Source organism: Tachysurus vachellii, chromosome 26, assembly GCF_030014155.1.
Source record: "Tachysurus vachellii isolate PV-2020 chromosome 26, HZAU_Pvac_v1, whole genome shotgun sequence".
In the NCBI taxonomy this organism is placed as follows: Eukaryota; Metazoa; Chordata; class Actinopteri; order Siluriformes; family Bagridae; genus Tachysurus; species Tachysurus vachellii.
Genome location: NC_083485.1, coordinates 13,689,189 through 13,708,434, shown reverse-complemented (window position 1 = coordinate 13,708,434; position 19,246 = coordinate 13,689,189). Strand labels below are relative to the sequence as shown.

General features: G+C 38.3%; 1 protein-coding gene across 1 annotated transcript; it reads right to left on the bottom strand.

Moving 5' to 3' along the window:
- Positions 1–845: 845 nt before the first annotated feature.
- LOC132841350 (trichohyalin-like) lies at positions 846–4,782 on the bottom strand (the record flags this gene model as incomplete). Its single annotated transcript, XM_060863680.1, is given in 2 exon segments — positions 846–1,704; positions 4,265–4,782. Coding segments are annotated over 2 exon segments (1,377 nt in total), but the record flags the coding sequence as incomplete, so codon positions are not given.
- Between the last annotated feature and the right edge of the window lie 14,464 nt (positions 4,783–19,246).

Here is a 19,246-nt window from a genome sequence, read left to right as displayed (position 1 = left end):
GGAGGAAAAGTCTCAAGAGGTTTGATCAGAGGAGGTCTGGAACCTTGTAAGTCCCTCAGCTCCATTTCTTCTTTGCGTTGTCATGGTGCGTATGTTTGCTAAATGAATCCGTGGCTCCTTTTTATTTATTTATTTATTTTTAATTCATTTTAAAGTTTTAAGTTTCACTCCCAAATATCAGTCACGTTCGACTGCGAAAGCTTTAGAGACTCTGTTCTGTCGTCCTTAAAGGTCAGCTTGGAACCTGTGTGTGTTTTAAGATCACAACACCGTTTGCTCCAAATATTTACACCTGTATCTGTATTTCGATTTAACAACCAAAGTGGGCGTGGCCTAAACTGACAAGTTTAAAACAATGGAAAATTCACGGTTCTGATAGGATCTTTTAGATAAATGATCTACAATGGAATAATGTATTCGTATTCGGTTGCATCAGTGTTTGTGTGTGTGTGTGTGTGTGTGTGTGTGTGTGTGTGTGTGTGTGTGTGTGTGTGCAGGTGACTGTGTGCCGGCCCTCTGAAAACCCTTTTTCTCCATCCCTCATTGCTATCAACAAGTGAAATCAACAAGTGCGTCTTCAGCGTCTGTAAGTGAGAATTTATCTGACAGTGATATAAGACTGACGCCTTTACAACAGGAAGAAGCTGGTCTCCATTTGCAGTGTTTCCTCCAACAGGAGATTTCTGCCAACTGTCATGCTGACAATACGGCCGGAGCAGAATGACCCGCCCACACAACCTACTCACGACTTTCACTGGGAAAAGCTTTTTGTTTTCCTTCTCTTCTCTCCTCTCCTTCTCTTCTCTTCTCTCCTCTCCTTCTCTTCTCTCCTTCTCTCCTTTCCTCTTTCTCTTCTCTTCTCTTCTCTTCTTCTTCTTCTTCTTCTTCTCCCCACTCCTCTTCTCTTCTTCCCTCTTCTCTTCTCTTCTCTTCTCTTCTCTTCTCTTCTCTTCTCTTCTCTTCTCTCCTTCTCTTCTCTTCTCTCCTCTCCTTCTCTTCTCTTCTGTCCTCTCCTTCACTTCTCTCCTTCTCTCCTCCCCTCTTTCTCTTCTCTTCTCTTCTCTTCTCTTCTCTTCTCTCCTCTCCTTCTCTTCTCTTCTGTCCTCTCCTTCACTTCTCTCCTTCTCTCCTCCCCTCTTTCTCTTCTCTTCTCTTCTCTTCTCTTCTCTTCTCTTCTCTCCTCTCCTTCTCTTCTCTTCTGTCCTCTCCTTCACTTCTCTCCTTCTCTCCTCCCCTCTTTCTCTTCTCTTCTCTTCTCTTCTCCTCTCTTTTCTTACTCTCCTCTCCTCTTCTCTTTCTCTCATCTCCTTTTCCTCTTCTCTCTTCTCTTCTCTTCTCTTCTCTTCTCTTCTCTTCTCTTCTCTTCTCTCCTCTATCTCTCCTCTTTCTCTTCCTCTCCTCTCCTTCCCTCTCCTTCTCTCCTCTTCTCTCCTTCTCTTCTCTTTTCTTCTCTTCTCCTCTCCTCTTTTTCTCCTCTTCTCTTCCTCTCCTCTCCTCTCTTTTCTTCTCTTCTCTTCTCTTCTCTTCTCTTCTCTTCTCTTCTCTTCTCTCCTCTTTCTCTCCTCTTTCTCTTCCTCTCCTCTCCTTCCCTCTCCTTCTCTCCTCTTCTCTCCTTCTCTTCTCTTTTCTTCTCTTCTCCTCTCCTCTTTTTCTCCTCTTCTCTTCCTCTCCTCTCCTCTCTTTTCTTCTCTTCTCTTCTCTTCTCTTCTCTTCTCTCACAGTCTATCTAAAACTATTTCATATCTTCCACGTCCCAAATCTACGACCTTTCCGCTTTCTGGAGGGTTTTTTTTTGCCTTTTTTTGGCTCATGTCATGCACTATGACGAACATGCTAAATTTAAGCTTCCTAAATTGAATTAGCGTCTGATGAAGTCATTTGTTTCCAGGGTGAATAAGCTCCCCGTCTCTGTGGCTCTCGCCATCCTGTTTTCCGGTCTCGCTTTCCAAAAGATGCCAGTCTCTTCCTTTTAGCTCTTCTGATCTGCTCGGCTAGAGCGAATGGAAACGGCAGGCCAATTTCAGATCAGAACAAATCACTCGAAGGAAAACTTCTGCTCATAGCTGTACCTAATTTTGATGTGTTCTGAGCCTTCTATTCATTTGTTTGTTGACACGTGTTTGTGTGTGTATTGTGTTTGATTCTATACCAACGTGATGTCATGAACTATCACTTTAATGCGCTCCAGCCTGAGCTGGTTGATCTCACCTCCTCAGAAACACTTTTTTTAAAAGATCCACTTCAATCACAGGAAATGGATCAAAGCCACATGTTTCAGGAAAAACACACACACACACACACACACACACACACACACACACACACACACACACACAGATATGTACTTCCAGTAAGATATCTCAACAGAATTAGGGCCACAGGTCAGGGCCATAATGACACAAATACATAGAGGACGAAGCTGGTTTTTCGCTGAAAACATTTTTTCAAATTATTTTTAAATTGTTCTGTAAGGTTCAGTGTAAAATATATTCAGTAATATAGATGAAAATGAATTAAAAAACGTCCTCAAAAAGATGGTTAAACCAATGTGTGTGTTTCTAGATCCTTTAAGTGCCCTAAGCTACCCTTACAGTAATACCCATGAAAATATTCTCTTTTTCCATGTATGTATGACTAATTATGGCAGACACACACACACACACACACACACACACACACACACACACACACACACTTGTCAAACTGTCCTTGTGGGGACCTTTGATATTTATTAATGCTGAATGCAACCTTCAGTACCAGAAAAGAAATCTTAAAAAAAATAAATAAATAAAATAATACATTAATAAAAAAATGCCGGCACCCATAAGGTCAGATAAAACACGATTATTACCTGGGTCCCCACTATGATATAAAAACATGTCCACACACACACACACTCACACACACACTTGTCAAACTGTCCTTGTGGGGACCTTGGATATTTATTAATGCTGAATGCAGCTGATTAACATTATCGTGCACCTCATTCTAACTCTAGAAACTCAACAGCCACTAAAACCTCAGTACCAGAAAAGAAATCTTAAAAAATAAATAAAAAAATAAAAAAATACATTAATAAAAAATGCCGGCACCCATAAGGTCAGATAAAACACGATTATTCCCTGGGTCCCCACTATGATATAAAAACATGTCCACACACACACACACACACACACACACACACTCGCTCTCTCTCTCTAAAGCTGGTCTCTCTAAAGCTAAAGATCCTTTCAATCATCAACTTTCATTCGTTTGCATTCTTTCGAATCCAAAACGAAACCCATTGGACAAGACAATAACAGGAAACAAACTGTTTTTCTTGCTGCCTCACTTCAGATCCCAATAAATAGTTTTGGATTCATCAACAGTCGAAGGCTGACATATGTGCTAATGACTCATGCCATTTATACTTGTGATAAATGCGAGTTCTAGCAAGTAGGAAGGAAGTTTTCAGTGTCCAGAGAAGATGAATCAGAGCTGAGAGATTTGCCCAGGTTTCCGGTAACGTGCGTGTAGGACCTTCTCGTCCTCTATCCTCCCTCTCCCTCTCTCTCCTTCTTTAGATTCTCTCTCTTTTTTTTGATGCACCTGAGCGTTTTTACGCTCTGACCCGGTCGGCTTTATACAGACAAGACTAAAGACGTAACTCCAAAACGGCTTTTAGGCTCGAAGGCTTCCGCGGTTCCTCAGGAATGCCTTCAAAAAGGAACCATTTTTTTTTCGAAGATTCGTTCCTCTACTGAACCTCACCACAAATCATGAGCTTCTACAACACAGAACCGGAGCTGTGCTGAACTCTATTTAAGCTTAGTTACCTTGCTGTAAAGGCTGAACTTTGCCTCCAGGCTTGGATGCGTTTCAGAGCTGAGGCTCAGATGATGAATCATTCACAACAGGAGAACATCTCACTACACTATAATCCATAACTTATAATCCTCTCCTGGATCAGTCTCTCAGAAGAGCTCCAGGATTAGACGAGACGAGACTAGAACACGGCTGGAGAGCTGATGTTCTTATTGTGAATTTGCAATGATAACTTCACAGACTGTAAGACTGGAGAGAGAAAAGAGATGTTGTAGAGCATCAACATGACAAAGTGATTTCTTTTTTAATCTTCATCTGTCCAGATTGGGGCTGTGCTCATGAGGGCCTCAGACTCCTCTTCACCAGGAGAGGAACCTGATCTAGTCTTCTAATGTTGGAGCTCAGTGAAGTTTTATATAGGATGAGATGATTTCTTTCTTATGTTCATTTTTTCATTTCTTTCTTTTTCTTTCTTTCTTTCTTTCTTTCTTTCTTTCTTTCTTTCTTTCTTTCTTTCTTTCTTTCTTTCTTTCTTTCTTATTTCTGCTCTTCTTTCTTTCTTTCTTTCTTTCTTTCTTTCTTTCTTTCTTTCTTTCTTTCGTTCTTTCTTTCTTTTTTCTGCTCTTCTTTCTTTCTTTCTTTCTTTCTTTCTTTCTTTCTTTCTTTCTTTCTTTCTTATTTCTGCTCTTCTTTCTTTCTTTCTTTCTTTCTTTCTTTCTTTCTTTCTTTCTTTCTTTCTTTCTTATGTTCGTTTTTTCATTTCTTTCTTTCTTTCTTTCTTTCTTTCTTTCTTTCTTTCTTTTTTCTGCTCTTATTTCTTTCTTTCTTTTTTCTTTCTTTCTTTCTTTCTTTTTTCTGCTCTTCTTTCTTTCTTTTTTCTGCTCTTCTTTCTTTCTTTCTTTCTTTCTTTCTTTCTTTCTTTCTTTCTTTCTTTCTTTCTTTCTTTCTTTCTTTCTTATGTTCATTTTTTCATTTCTTTCTTTCTTTCTTTCTTTCTTTCTTTCTTTCTTTCTTTCTTTCTTTTCAGTTTCTGAAAAACAACCCATCTGGATTCTCCTTTATGCCACGTGATATTGAGGTGACAGAAATCACACTTTCACTTCATTCTGATGATATTATGATATCACTTCATTCTGATGATATTATTCACCCCTGAGGATATTATGATACTGCCATATGATTGGCTGATCAGATCACACTGCCATATGATTGGCTGATCAGATCACACTGCCATATGATTGGCTGATCAGATCACACTGCCATATGATTGGCTGATCAGATAACTGTATGAACTTTCAGGTGGTCCTTATAAAGTGGACAGTAACACAAATGAACAAATTCACACAAAGTTTCATAACTTTGTAGGAATAAAATTAACTCAAAAAACTTTTTCACACATTGTGGTAACAAACCTTTGATTCTTTCACCTGTTTACTGCTTTTCTCCCTTAAAACAAGGCCCAAGTGTGGGTTTAAATAGTAACACACACACACACACACACACACACACACACACACACACACCCACACACACACAGTTATGTACAGAGCCATACTAAGATCATGTGCTCACTTTTTCCCCCTCTGAAACCCTCTTTTTCCTTCATCTCTCTCTCACTCACTCACTGGTAGAGGTGTGTGTGTGTGTGTGTGTGTGTGTGTGTGTACTGTATGTGTGCGTGCCTCCATCACCGGGGCTCTGACGGCAGCATAGCAGAAGCGAGGCAACTGATTGGCTGACGCTGTCCGGCGAGTGGGAGACTGACTCATAGTAGGTGGGCTGGAGAGACGCTGACTCACTCAGAGATGAGGAGAGAGAGAGAGAGAGAGAGAGAGAGAGAGAGAGAGAGAGAGAGAGAGAGAGAGAGAGAGAGAGAGATGGACAGAGAGGTAAACTCTCCCAGCTACACATGCTCTCATTCCTCTTCCTCCCTCCTCTATATATTACATACTAAGTGGTGTTTAGCTGCTTGGCTGCTGCTGTTTGTTAAACAGCTCCAGGCCTCTGGGACACTCGCTGACTTACGCTGATCATTTATCAGCTCCTGCAGTCACTCAGCTCACCGCTGGACAAGTCGTTCTTTCGCTCTGTCGTTCTTTCTTTCGTTCTTTCGCTCTGTCGTTCTTTCTTTCGTTCTTTCTCTCTGTTGTTCTTTCTTTCGTTCTTTCGCTCTTTTGCTCGTTTTTGTTTCTTTCTTCTTTCTGTTTTTATTTTTTTCTCGTTTGATTAAATTTTTTTTGTTTATTTTCTTTGTTGCTGCCTTTCTTTTCTATCTATCTATCTATCTATCTATCTATCTATCTATCTATCTATCTATCTATCTAGCATTTGTTTTACTTTCTTTTTTTCTTTTTTCTTTAAGTGTTGTTGCATTGTTTGCATTTATTTTCTTTCTTTCTTTCTTTCTTTCTTTCTTTCTTTCTTTCTTTTTTCTGCTCTTCTTTTCTACTTTCTTTCTTTCTTTCTTTCTTTCTTTCTTTCTTTCTTTCTTTCTTTCTTTCTTTCTTTCTGTCTTTCTGTCTGTCTTTCTGCTCTTCTTTTCTACTTTCTTTCTTTCTTTCTTTCTTTCTTTCTTTCTTTCTTTCTTTATTTTTCTTTTCTATCTATCTATCTATCTATCTATCTATCTATCTATCTATCTATCTATCTATCTATCTATCTATCTATCTATCTAGCATTTGTTTTACTTTCTTTTTTCTTTTTTCTTTATAAGTGTTGTTGCATTGTTTGCATTTATTTTCTTTCTTTCTTTCTTTCTTTCTTTCTTTCTTTCTTTCTTTCTGTCTGTCTTTCTGTCTGTCTTTCTGCTCTTCTTTTCTACTTACTTACTTTCTTTCTTTCTTTCTTTCTTTCTTTCTTTCTTTCTTTCTTTCATTCATTCATTCTTTCTTTCTTCTTTCTATCTTTCAGCCGCAGCGCTCTGTGCACCTTTAATGACTGATTCCCGCGTACAGTTACTTGATTAAAAGAAGCCCTTAATTAACTGAATCTCTCTTATAATCAGCTCCATAATGAAATAATGACCTCACGGCTGCTTGAGTCACACCTGCAGCTTGTTATGAGACACGAGCAATAACCATTTAATGAAATGCCACATGGCTGGATGTCACATGCTGTAATGTGCAGTGTGTAATAACATCTTTCTTTCTTTTCTTCTTTTTTCTCTTGTTGGATTGTTTGCTCCTTTTGTTTGTTCTTTCTTTCTTTCTTTCTTTCTTTCTTTCTTTCTTTCTTTCTTTCTTTCTTTCTTTCTGTCACGAACACGAGATAAAAACGGACCCAAATGCAGGACAGCTTAACAAAAAACAGGATTTATTAACAAAAAAAACACTAAACAGGACAGAGACAAACCAGACGAAGACAACAGCAAAAGACAACAGAGGATTCCCTGCTGCACAAGGCAACGCGATTCAACTAAATAATACAAATAATTATTCAGACATAAGGGACAGGTGTGCAGAGGTGGGGAGGAAAAGACAAGGGCAGGGCAGATACGTGAACATGGAACATAAACAAAAGGCACATGGCCAAAGTCCAGGCAGAGTCCTGACACTTAATTACTTACTTACTTAATTACTTTCTTTCTTTCTTTCTTTCTGATTATCTTTCTTTCTTTCTTTCTTTCTTTCTTTCTTTCTTTCTTTCTTTCTGATTATCTTTCTTTCTTTCTTTCTTTCTTTCTTTCTTTCTTTCTTTCTTTCTTTCTTTCTGATTATCTTTCTTTCTTTCTTTCTTTCTTTCTGATTATCTTTCTTTCTTTCTTTCTTTCTTTCTTTCTTTCTTTCTTTCTGATTATCTTTCTTTCTTTCTTTCTTTCTTTCTTTCTGATTATCTTTCTTTCTTTCTTTCTTTCTTTCTGATTATCTTTCTTTCTTTCTTTCTGATTTTCTTTCTTTCTTTCTTTCTGATTATCTTTCTTTCTTTCTTTCTGATTATCTTTCTTTCTTTCTTTCTTTCTTTCTTTCTGATTATCTTTCTTTCTTTCTTTCTTTCTTTCTTTCTTTCTTTCTTTCTGATTATCTTTCTTTCTTTCTTTCTGATTATCTTTCTTTCTTTCTTTCTTTCTTTCTTTCTTTCTTTCTTTCTTTCTGATTATCTTTCTTTCTTTCTTTCTTTCTTTCTTTCTTTCTTTCTGATTATCTTTCTTTCTTTCTTTCTTTCTTTCTTTCTTTCTTTCTTTCTTTCTGATTATCTTTCTTTCTTTCTTTCTGATTATCTTTCTTTCTTTCTTTCTGATTATCTTTCTTTCTTTCTTTCTTTCTTTCTTTCTTTCTTTCTTTCTTTCTGATTATCTTTCTTTCTTTCTTTCTTTCTTTCTTTCTTTCTTTCTGATTATCTTTCTTTCTTTCTTTCTTTCTTTCTTTCTGATTATCTTTCTTTCTTTCTTTCTTTCTTTCTTTCTGATTATCTTTCTTTCTTTCTTTCTGATTATCTTTCTTTCTTTCTTTCTGATTATCTTTCTTTCTTTCTTTCTGATTATCTTTCTTTCTTTCTTTCTTTCTTTCTGATTATCTTTCTTTCTTTCTTTCTTTCTTTCTTTCTGATTATCTTTCTTTCTTTCTTTCTGATTCTCTTTCTTTCTTTCTTTCTTTCTTTCTTTCTTTCTGATTATCTTTCTTTCTTTCTTTCTTTCTTTCTTTCTTTCTTTCTTTCTGATTATCTTTCTTTCTTTCTTTCTTTCTTTCTTTCTTTCTTTCTTTCTTTCTTTCTGATTATCTTTCTTTCTTTCTTTCTGATTATCTTTCTTTCTTTCTTTCTGATTATCTTTCTTTCTTTCTTTCTTTCTTTCTTTCTTTCTTTCTTTCTGATTATCTTTCTTTCTTTCTTTCTTTCTTTCTTTCTTTCTGATTATCTTTCTTTCTTTCTTTCTTTCTTTCTTTCTGATTATCTTTCTTTCTTTCTTTCTTTCTTTCTTTCTGATTATCTTTCTTTCTTTCTTTCTGATTATCTTTCTTTCTTTCTTTCTGATTATCTTTCTTTCTTTCTTTCTGATTATCTTTCTTTCTTTCTTTCTTTCTTTCTTTCTTTCTGATTATCTTTCTTTCTTTCTTTCTTTCTTTCTTTCTTTCTTTCTTTCTTTCTTTCTTTCTGATTATCTTTCTTTCTTTCTTTCTGATTATCTTTCTTTCTTTCTTTCTTTCTTTCTTTCTGATTTTCTTTCTTTCTTTCTTTCTTTCTTTCTTTCTTTCTGATTATCTTTCTTTCTTTCTTTCTTTCTTTCTTTCTGATTATCTTTCTTTCTTTCTTTCTGATTATCTTTCTTTCTTTCTTTCTGATTATCTTTCTTTCTTTCTTTCTTTCTTTCTTTCTTTCTTTCTTTCTGATTATCTTTCTTTCTTTCTTTCTTTCTTTCTTTCTTTCTTTCTGATTATCTTTCTTTCTTTCTTTCTGATTATCTTTCTTTCTTTCTTTCTTTCTGATTATCTTTCTGATTTTCTTTCTTTCTTTCTTTCTTTCTTTCTGATTATCTTTCTGATTATCTTTCTTTCTTTCTTTCTTTCTTTCTTTCTTTCTTTCTTTCTTTCTTTCTTTCTTTCTGATTATCTTTCTTTCTTTCTTCCTTTCTTTCTTTCTTTCTTTCTGATTATCTTTCTTTCTTTCTTTCTGATTATCTTTCTTTCTTTCCTTCTTTCTTTCTTTCTTTCTTTCTTTCTTTCTTTCTTTCTGATTATCTTTCTTTCTTTCTTTCTTTCTGATTATCTTTCTTTCTTTCTTTCTTTCTTTCTTTCTTTCTGATTATCTTTCTTTCTTTCTTTCTTTCTTTCTTTCTTTCTTTCTTTCTTTCTTTCTTTCTTTCTTTCTGATTATCTTTCTTTCTTTCTGATTATCTTTCTTTCTTTCTTTCTTTCTTTCTTTCTTTCTTTCTGATTATCTTTCTTTCTTTCTTTCTTTCTTTCTTTCTTTCTTTCTTTCTTTCTTTCTTTCTTTCTGATTATCTTGCTTTCTTTCTGATTATCTTTCTTTCTTTCTTTCTTTCTTTCTTTCTTTCTTTCTTTCTTTCTTTCTTTCTTTCTTTCTTTCTTTCTTTCTTTCTTTTCAGTTTCTGAAAAACAGCCCATCTGGATTCTCCTTTATGCCACGTGACATTGATGTGACAGAAATCACACTTTCACTTCATTCTGATGTTTCAGTCTGACATTTTTACACTGCCATATGATTGGCTGATCAGATCACACTGCCATATGATTGGCTGATCAGATCACACTGCCATATGATTGGCTGATCAGATCACACTGCCATATGATTGGCTGATCAGATAACTGTATTAACTTTCAGGTGTTCCTTATAAAGTGGACAGTAACAGAGGTTTATCCAGAGGTGGGAGTAAGTCACACATGTGCAAGTCACAAGTAAGTCTCAAGTCATGAATGTCAAGCAAGTCTCAAGTCTCAAATTTGCGACTTAAGTCTGACTCGAGTCAAGTCATATGACTCAAGTCCCCCATCTCTGACTTTATCAATCTTTAATGAATGAATCAATCTTTCTTTCTTTCTTTCTTTCTTTCTTTCTTTCTTTCTTTCTCTCTCTCTCTTTCTTTCTTTCTTTCTTTCTTTCTTTCTTTCTTTCTTTCTTTCTTTCTTTCTGTGTATTTCCAAATACACACGTTCACACTAAATTAAATGACTTCCAACCCAGTTTACCTGACAGAGACATTATATCCTGACCAGGATGAAGTGTTTGTATGAATGAATGAATGAATGAATAAATGAATGAATGAATGAATGGATGAATAAATAATTAATGAAGACAAATTCATTTTAAACCCTGGGTGTACAAACTTAGGCCATTTTGTATTTTTTATACATTTTGACCCGGTTTGCCACAACGTCTCTGTATCATTCTAACAGAATTTATAAAACAGTTTATCATAAACTTTTATTTATTTCTTTTTTTTGGAAGACATTAAGCCGTACAATTAAAAAACTAGTGAACATTTCGTCTCAGAGGGAAACACAGTCAATGGTTGGATTTGATCCAGGATCAACACAGACTTGCCAGGAAAGTGAATGATTCACGTCGCTTATATTTCCTACTGACCGTAGATCAGACTTATTGTTAAAAACGCTCGCTAAGACAATGAGTCGATTTGTAGGAAACTGATCCAGGATCTGTGTTTTGTGCTCCACATCTTCCTGGATGCTGATTCAGTAGCTCTGACATGTGAGGCACGTATGAAATGATTGTGGTTAGCCACCGCGAGGGGATGTTAACGCTTCGGACGTTTCTGTTTATACACAGGAGCGAGACGGCGAGAGATGACTCCAGACTTATGAATGACTCCGTCAAGCCAGAGTTTGTGTGTGAGTGAGTCAAACTTCCTCAGCTTGTTTGAAAAAAGAAAGAAAGACCTCTGTGTGAATTTGAATGAAAGAACTATGACCTAGAAAAATATATAAAAATATATACAAACAGCCGATTGATGAAAAGGAAGAAAGTTTGTTCTGCTCTTGATGATAATGAATTTCAGGAAACGATGTTTGAAGAGCGAAAGATGGAAACTCCACAAGAAGAAATGGACGAAGAGGGAGAAAAAACATAGATTAGGTAGAGATAGAAGGAAAAGAAAAGAGACAGTGAGAGCGAGAGAGCGAGAGAGAGAGAGAGAGAGAGAGGAGAACAGGCTTGTTTGCTTTAACACAAGCGCTGATTGACGTACTTGCTCGCAGTGACTCAGTGAGTGGATGGAGGACCGTGAAAGTTCATGTTGGGAATAGTATGATGTGAGTGAAGAGGGGGCTGCGGCCGTTCTGTCTCCTACCACACAGCATACGGACCGGCATGTGCACACGCACGTCACTCCGCTGGCCACGGCAACCGCCGTAGAAACGGCATCCACTCATCCCTGCTGCGTGGCCTCCTCCTTCTTCTTCTTCTTCTTCTTCATCCCTGCACTTTAGAAAGAGACATGAAAGAAAAATAACAATTCATTTTATTTCAGACAGAAATCACTCGTACGCAATTAGACGATTAGCCAAAAGATGGAAGACGTATTTAAAGGAATTGATGAAGGGAAGGCAATTAAATCGGTTATCACATATGTAGAGCAACTCATCAGCTCGGCTCTCCAGGACAGGCAGATTCCATGTCCAGGCCCCTTAAATAAAATTTTAATTTGATGAGTATCTAAAAAAAAAAATAGAGAATCAGAACGATTTAAGAATGAATTTGTACCTAAAAACCTTCAGCTATACAGAGAGAACCTTCCTAACTCACTTATCTTCATAGTGTTAAGTGCTGAAAAATAGTTTTGATCGTTATGATAAAGTTTGAGGTTGTGATGGTTAAAAAGTGATGTACAGTAGAACGTGACAATGCAAGCTGAAGTTTAAGAGAATAAAATTCCAATTAGTTATCGCTAGTAGTTAGCTAACTGTGTAATGTTTGCTCATTAAATTATATAGACTGGACTGGGCTTGTAGAAAAACCAAAAAAATATAGATGCCATGGAATATTTCAAGAAGAAGAAGAAGAAGAAGATTGAGTAGGAGGAGGAGGCGGACGAGGGGGAGAAGAAGAAGAAGAAGAAGAAGAAGAAGAAGAAGAAGAAGATTGAGAAGGACAAGAAGATTGAGAAGGAGAAGAAGATTGAGAAGGACAAGAAGATTGAGAAGGAGAAGAAGATTGAGAAGGAGAAGAAGATTGAGAAGGAGAAGAAGATTGAGAAGAGTAAGAAAAGTATATATCGATGAGAATCTTACATTTTAGGGCTTATGTATTAAGCATTGCTTTAAAATAAATAAAACACAATCCAATTCTAAAGCGAATTTCTGATAAAAAAGCTTCATGTGTTCCTCTGGGACTGTGTTGTAAAGTCAGTGAGTCCTGTTCAGCCCCCTGGCTGGTGGTGACATTTAAACCAAGGTAGCGCTGCATCTATTTGTGAGTGCCAGGCCCACGCATTACGCTCGGAGAATGTCAAAACTGCGAGCTGCCTGCCACGATGATCATTTCCTTTGACATTTCTCCAGCACTGTCAGATAGGTTAGTACCGTAATTGCCCTCCACGTGAAGCGAAGGGGGGATAGCAGGAACGATCTCGGACACGGGTCTACATCAACACAGCGCTCTCACCTCCCAACCGTGGAGCAAGGTCACCTCACACCCACTGCACCTTGCTAAGTCCACATTAGCATGAGGTCTAACGAGGCTTGAGGGGGAAACAGTGCTAACTGCAGCCACTGTCTCATAATCTAACCTGCTAGTGCACATTATTAGCCCTAAAGCCTTCATTATTTGCATTAGCCTTTTGTTTTAAGTTTGAAGCCATGCTGCTGTTCGGTTTATGACCCCTAAAGGGTTGGGGTTTCACAAAAATTACAATTGCATAAAAAAATTACAGTGATTACATTTAGAAGCCGAGGGGTGATTTTTTTTATTTATTTATTTATTTTTTTAAATCTGTTCCTCTAAACATCCAGGGCTTGGATTTAGTGCACAAAAACCCAGCTTTCCAGACAATGCCATACACACATACTCAAATACTTTACACATCTCCTTTCTTATTTCTACATTTTGTACATATTATTTACTTTGAGATAATACGCCTTGATGAAATGACATGTGGCTGAATCAAGTAAAAAAAAAGAAAACTGAGAAAACCATGCGCGTGTTGAAGCATGGTGTTGATAGCATCATTGTAAAGTTGCTTCTCTGATTAGTACACGACATTACTGATGAATACTGATTCACATTCTTTCATCTTTTGTTCTAACACTTTTTACCTCTCTGACTTTTAGTGGGAATAATATTTTAAGCTACATCATTGGGCAGTTGTGGCACAAGTGGTTAAGGCTCTAGGTTGTTGATTGGTGGATCAAGCCCTAGCACTGCCGAGCTACCATTGTTGGGCCCTTGAGCAAGGCCCTTAACTCTCTCTGCTCCAGAGGTGCTGTAAAAGGAATTGGTGGAAGGAATTAGTGGGTCAAACCACACTTCAGTTAACAGCCATTTACACAAATAAATTTTTGCATTTGGCAATAAATTGGCAGCATTTGGCAGACGCCCTTATCCAGTTTGACTAACATTATCTCATTTTAGTCAATTTAGAGCAATTGAGGGTTAAGGGGGGGAACACGGTGGCTTAGTGGTTAGCACGTTTGCCTCACACCTCCAGGGTTGGGGGGTTCGATTCCCGCCTCCGCCTTGTGTGAGTGGAGTTTGCATGTTCTCCCCGTGCCTCGGGGGTTTCCTCCGGGTACTCCGGTTTCCTCCCCCGGTCCAAAGACATGCATGGTAGGTTGATTGGCGTCTCTGGAAAAATTGTCCATAGTGTGTGATTGCGTGAGTGAATGAGTGTGTGTGTGTGCCCTGCGATGGGTTGGCACTCTGTCCAGAGTGTATCATGCCTTGATGCCCGATGACGCCTGAGATAGGCACAGGCTCCCTGTGACCCGAGGTAGTTCGGATAAGCGGTAGAAGATGAGTGAGTGAGTGAGTGAGTGAGGGTTAAGGGCCTTGCTCATGGGCCCAACAGTAGCAGCTTGGTGGACCTGGGATTAAACTCACAACTCTAGTGTAGTTGTAACATTGCAACCTGCAAATTCCCAACCACCAGAGGGAAACATCACCAAAATATCCATTCTCTGGGTTCACTTCCGGTGCTACTTCCTGTTAACTTTCTAGATCACGCTGTATATAAACCGCTCCTACGCTACAGCATGTGCAAAGTATTGTTAGTTTGCAGTACTATTCTGAGCCGTTTGCTCTTTGTTTACCATTTGTTCAGTGTGTATGAGCTTATTGTATTTGTCTGCGTAATAAAGCCGCAAAAACAGATCCTTTGCATTCTGCATATAATTGTCTCACAACTATCTGAACGAAATCTCTGCACCGGGGAGCCTGTGCCTATCTCAGGCGTCATCGGGCATCAAGGCAGGATACACCCTGGATGGAGTGCCAACCCATCACAGGGCACACACACACACTCTCATTCACTCACGCAATCACACACTAGGGACAATTTTCCAGAGATGCCAATCAACCTACCATGCATGTCTTTGGACCGGGGGAGGAAACCGGAGCACCCGGAGGAAACCCCCGAGGCACGGGGAGAACATGCAAACTCCACACACACAAGGCGGAGGCAGGAATCGAACCCCCAACCCTGGAGGTGTGAGGCGAACGTGGCAAATCCCTTCCTTTGTAGCATGGAAAAGTTTGATGAAACCCTCCAACATGGTGCGTCTTTCACCTTTTGGTTTCACACTCCCTCTCCATCACTCCCTTTCCATCACTCCCTCCCTCCTTCCCTCCCTCGCTTTTTGTTTCCCATTTCCCCTTCATCTCATCTCTGTATATTTATTGTGTTGCTCTTTTTTTGTTGAATTAGCCACAGTTGAGTGTTCATCTGTCCTACTTCTACTCAGTACACTGATGTGACGACTGAAGCTGAAGCAATAAAATTGTCCTCATGTCTTCGTTATTTAAAGCTCTGTGTGTAAGATCTGGGTTTCTTCTCTTTTTCTTTACCTTTTGTGTGTGTGTGTGTGTGTGTGTGTGTGTGTGTGTGTGTGTGTGTGTGTGTGTGTGTGTGTGTGTGTGAATTATGCATCAGGGTGTACTAATCTTTCACTTCATGGGCACTTTCAGCCACAGAGATAAGCAACTGTTGAAACTCTGTCTAAATACAGTACACAGAAACAGATAATTCTTGAGAATAAGCACAAACTAATACAAAACATTATGAGAAGAGAAAGAGAAGTCACGTACGAATAAGGCTAGCATGATGCAAAGTGGTTATGGGTTTAGCTTTTCTCACAACTTCATTAATTTTTAGCTCGTTAGTATTTGTCAGGGGGGTTTCCCGTGTCATTTCTCTCAATCAAGAGATATCGATCTTTCTACGAATCGGCAATTTGAGCTACAGTAGCTGTACGATGATGTTAGCGTTACGATATTAATATTCATGGAACTTTCTGACCTCTCTTGTGGTTGTTTGTAATGTTGATTTGTTTATGAAGGATTAGCATAACCTATGAAAGTTAGCAGTTAACGAACGGTTAGCTATGACTGAAATTTCTAGTCTTGTAGAACCTTTTCTTGATATTTTACTAACACCTTTGAGTGAAATGTTGACGTTCCAGACATTTTTATATTATTTCTACTGTCACTGTATCTTTAGATTACCTCAATAAAAGATTTAAACAAGTATGCGCTAGCTAGCTAAATCATTATACTTTGGTAATTAGATAGTTTATGTGCAGTGTCTGTAATTTTTCACAATTTTATATGCAAGAGTGCAAAACAAATCCTTTACATTTTCTTTACGTTTTTGAAGTGATACTATTAGCCCAAGTTCTCTCCCCCTGCAAACAAAAAAGGCTGTTAGACGTTTTTTTATTTCAGTTTTAACGAGCAGTTTGAAGATTTTGAACAGTGACACTCCGAAGCTTTTCTCTGCTCTTGGAGTGGACCCGATTTGCCCCATACTGTCCTTTCTGCTGCTGAATCTCTACCTGTGCAGTTAATATTAGATGACAGCATGCAGTTGAACACTTCAGAAACCCCAGTATCCTTCCAGCAACGTGTCACAGCGTGAAGCACAGATCTCCACGAGCAACCTTCATCTTTTTAATAGGGCCCGAGGAGGTGAACCCCGGGCAGAGAAACGACGTGATAACCGACACGTCCCTGAGCACAGCCTTGCTGCTCTATTAAAATCCGAACTCCAGGCTTCACCTCAGCCTTATTTCAGACAGAGATTTTTCTCTTTTTATTTGTTTTCCATATCTTTAAATCAATCCTTTTTTTAATTTAACATTGTGTACTTTGTCATATATATATATATATATATATACGTATATATGTATATATATTGTCGCTGTCAGGCGGAATCCTCGTATCTCCAAAACCGTTATTTTTCAGGAAATTAAAAATTTAATTTTCGTACCTTATCTGCAGTGCACAGGGTTTAGTCCGCATTGCAGTGGATTGTCTTGTGCTAAATTCCTGTCCTCAGACGAGCACCAGAACTAGCGGGGGTCAAGATTTTTTTTTCTTTGAGCCCAGTGTTTTGAAGACATTTACCTCAGAAGACGTGTTGATTCGTTGCGACTCTTCTCGAGGAGAAATATGCCGTGAAGCTCTCCCTCGGAGTGAGGAAGAGGTGGACAGTTGAAGTGTCCAATGGAGTTATGAGATTTGCGCTCAAGCTATTTTCAAGACTTTAGATTGGTTAATAACTTGTAAAAATAACAGACCCACATGGGGACTGACCAATAGCATCGATATGTGAAAAAATATGAAATTGACCAATTTTGGACATAGGAGGTTTCCGCCCGACAGCGACGATATAGTTGCTTGTTCAACCCCATCATATATTCCACATTATATACTGAAAAAAATTATAAACACTTTTTTCTAATTATGAACACAATACCTTGTTCACAAAATGGCTTTTTCTCTCAAATATTGTTCACAAATCTGTCTAAATCTGTATTAGAGAGCACTTCTCCTTTGCCAAGATGATCCATCCACCTCACAAGTTGCTGTATATATATATATGCAGGAACTGGAACACGCTGTCGTACAGTATATACGCTGATCCAGAGCATCCCAACCATGCTCAATGGGTGACATGTCCGGTAAGTATGCTGACCATGCAAGAACTGGGATGTTTTCAGCTTCTGGGAATTGTGTACAGATCTACAGTCAGGTCGAGACCCCAATGAGGACGACGAGTAAGCAGATGATCTTCCCTGACTGTTTTCTGACAATTTGTGCAGAAATTCTTTGGTTATGCAAACTGAATGTTGTAGCAGTTGTCCGGGTGGCTGGTCTAGGACAATCTTGGAGGTGAAGATGCTGGATGTGGAGGTCCTGTGCTGGTGTGGTTACACATGGTTTGCAGTTGTCAGCATGCCAATTGCACGCTCTTTCAAAACTTGCAACATCAGTGGCAACTTTGTGCTGTGTGATAAAAACTGCACATTTTAGAGTGGCCTTTTATTATGGCCAGCCTAAGGCACACCTGTGTAATAATCATGCTGCGTAGTCAGCATCATGATATGCCACACGTGTGAGGTGTGGTTGGATTATCTCGGTAAAGGAGAGGTTCTCACTAACACAGATTTAGACAGATTTGTGAACAATAATTAAGAGAAATAGGCATTTTGTGTACATAGAAAAAGGTCTTTGAGTTCAGCTCATGAAAAATTGGGGCAAAAAACAAAAGTTGTTGCGTTTGTAATTTTGTTCAGTCTATATTAGCCGTTGAACACCATACAGTATTTTGGCGCTGGACTCTATTGTCACGTGTTATGTACATAGGTTTCAAATCACATCCATCACACTTACTCCAAAGTAGCGCTCAGTTTAGCATTGAACACTATTTATCTTTGTTCTAGTGATTGCTTGCCTGTTTTAGACCTTGACCGTGTGACATTAAGATTTGTTTTGTTTGCTTGATATAAATGAACCGCATCTGCAACCATGTTATAAAACATTAATCCTCTTAAAAACTCTACATTTTAAAATTCTGCTGAAATGCTAATCAACTATTTTGAGTGACAAACAATTTCAAAATATGTTGCGATTTGACAGATATAAGCCGACGTTCCATTGATTTGTGTCTCACAGCTCTGTTTAGATCTATATTATATAGTTGTTGATTAGAGTTTTTACAGCTCCAATCAGCCATAAATACTGGAACTGTAAGGGCCTTTTTACACCTGGTCACTTCATGTGTTTTCTCTGATCCGATAGCTATCTGATTTGTTAAAACTGTTCCATTTACATTAGGCCACATAAATGCGTCTCGGCGAATCGGATATCAATCTGATCTTTCTACTCCCGCCAAAAATGCAAATATATTTTACCTCATTTCCGGGGTAATTGAAATGGAACACGCTTTGGTGTGTGCGGTTGCTACAAAAAACAGTATTTACTGTTTGCTGCATTTTCGCTGGCGGCAGCAGCGCATTTTAAGACCCAACGAGACGCCTGGGTGAAAGATCATAGCCAGCACTGGTGGGAAAACATGTTTCTTTCTGGCGCGATGCACGACCTGCGAGTGACGTACTTCCGTTTGGGAGGAGTATAGCGCTGACGTATGTGGCTTGAACAACCACATGCATTTACACCTGTCCAGTTTCATCTGAAATGCTTCCCAGACCACCTCCTGAAGTGGTTTGAGCGATCGGATTTATATCCGTCTCGAAGCCGTTTCGGAGGGCATTTAGACCCGGGCAGAGCTGGGGCTAAAACCCCTGATTAACAACCCAGAGCCTTAAGCCACCACTGCCCCTAATCAAATAATTGATTACTGCCCCAAAATAAAATATAGCCACGCTGTTCGGCAATGACGTACGTCATGGAAATATATCAGAAAAAGGAAAAGTTTTCTTTCTGTTTCTTCTTGGTCTTTTTTTTTTTTTGTGGCTTTCAGCAAAGCCAAGAAACACCACATGTGTCACGTACCACATGAGAAGTTGCATCACGAACA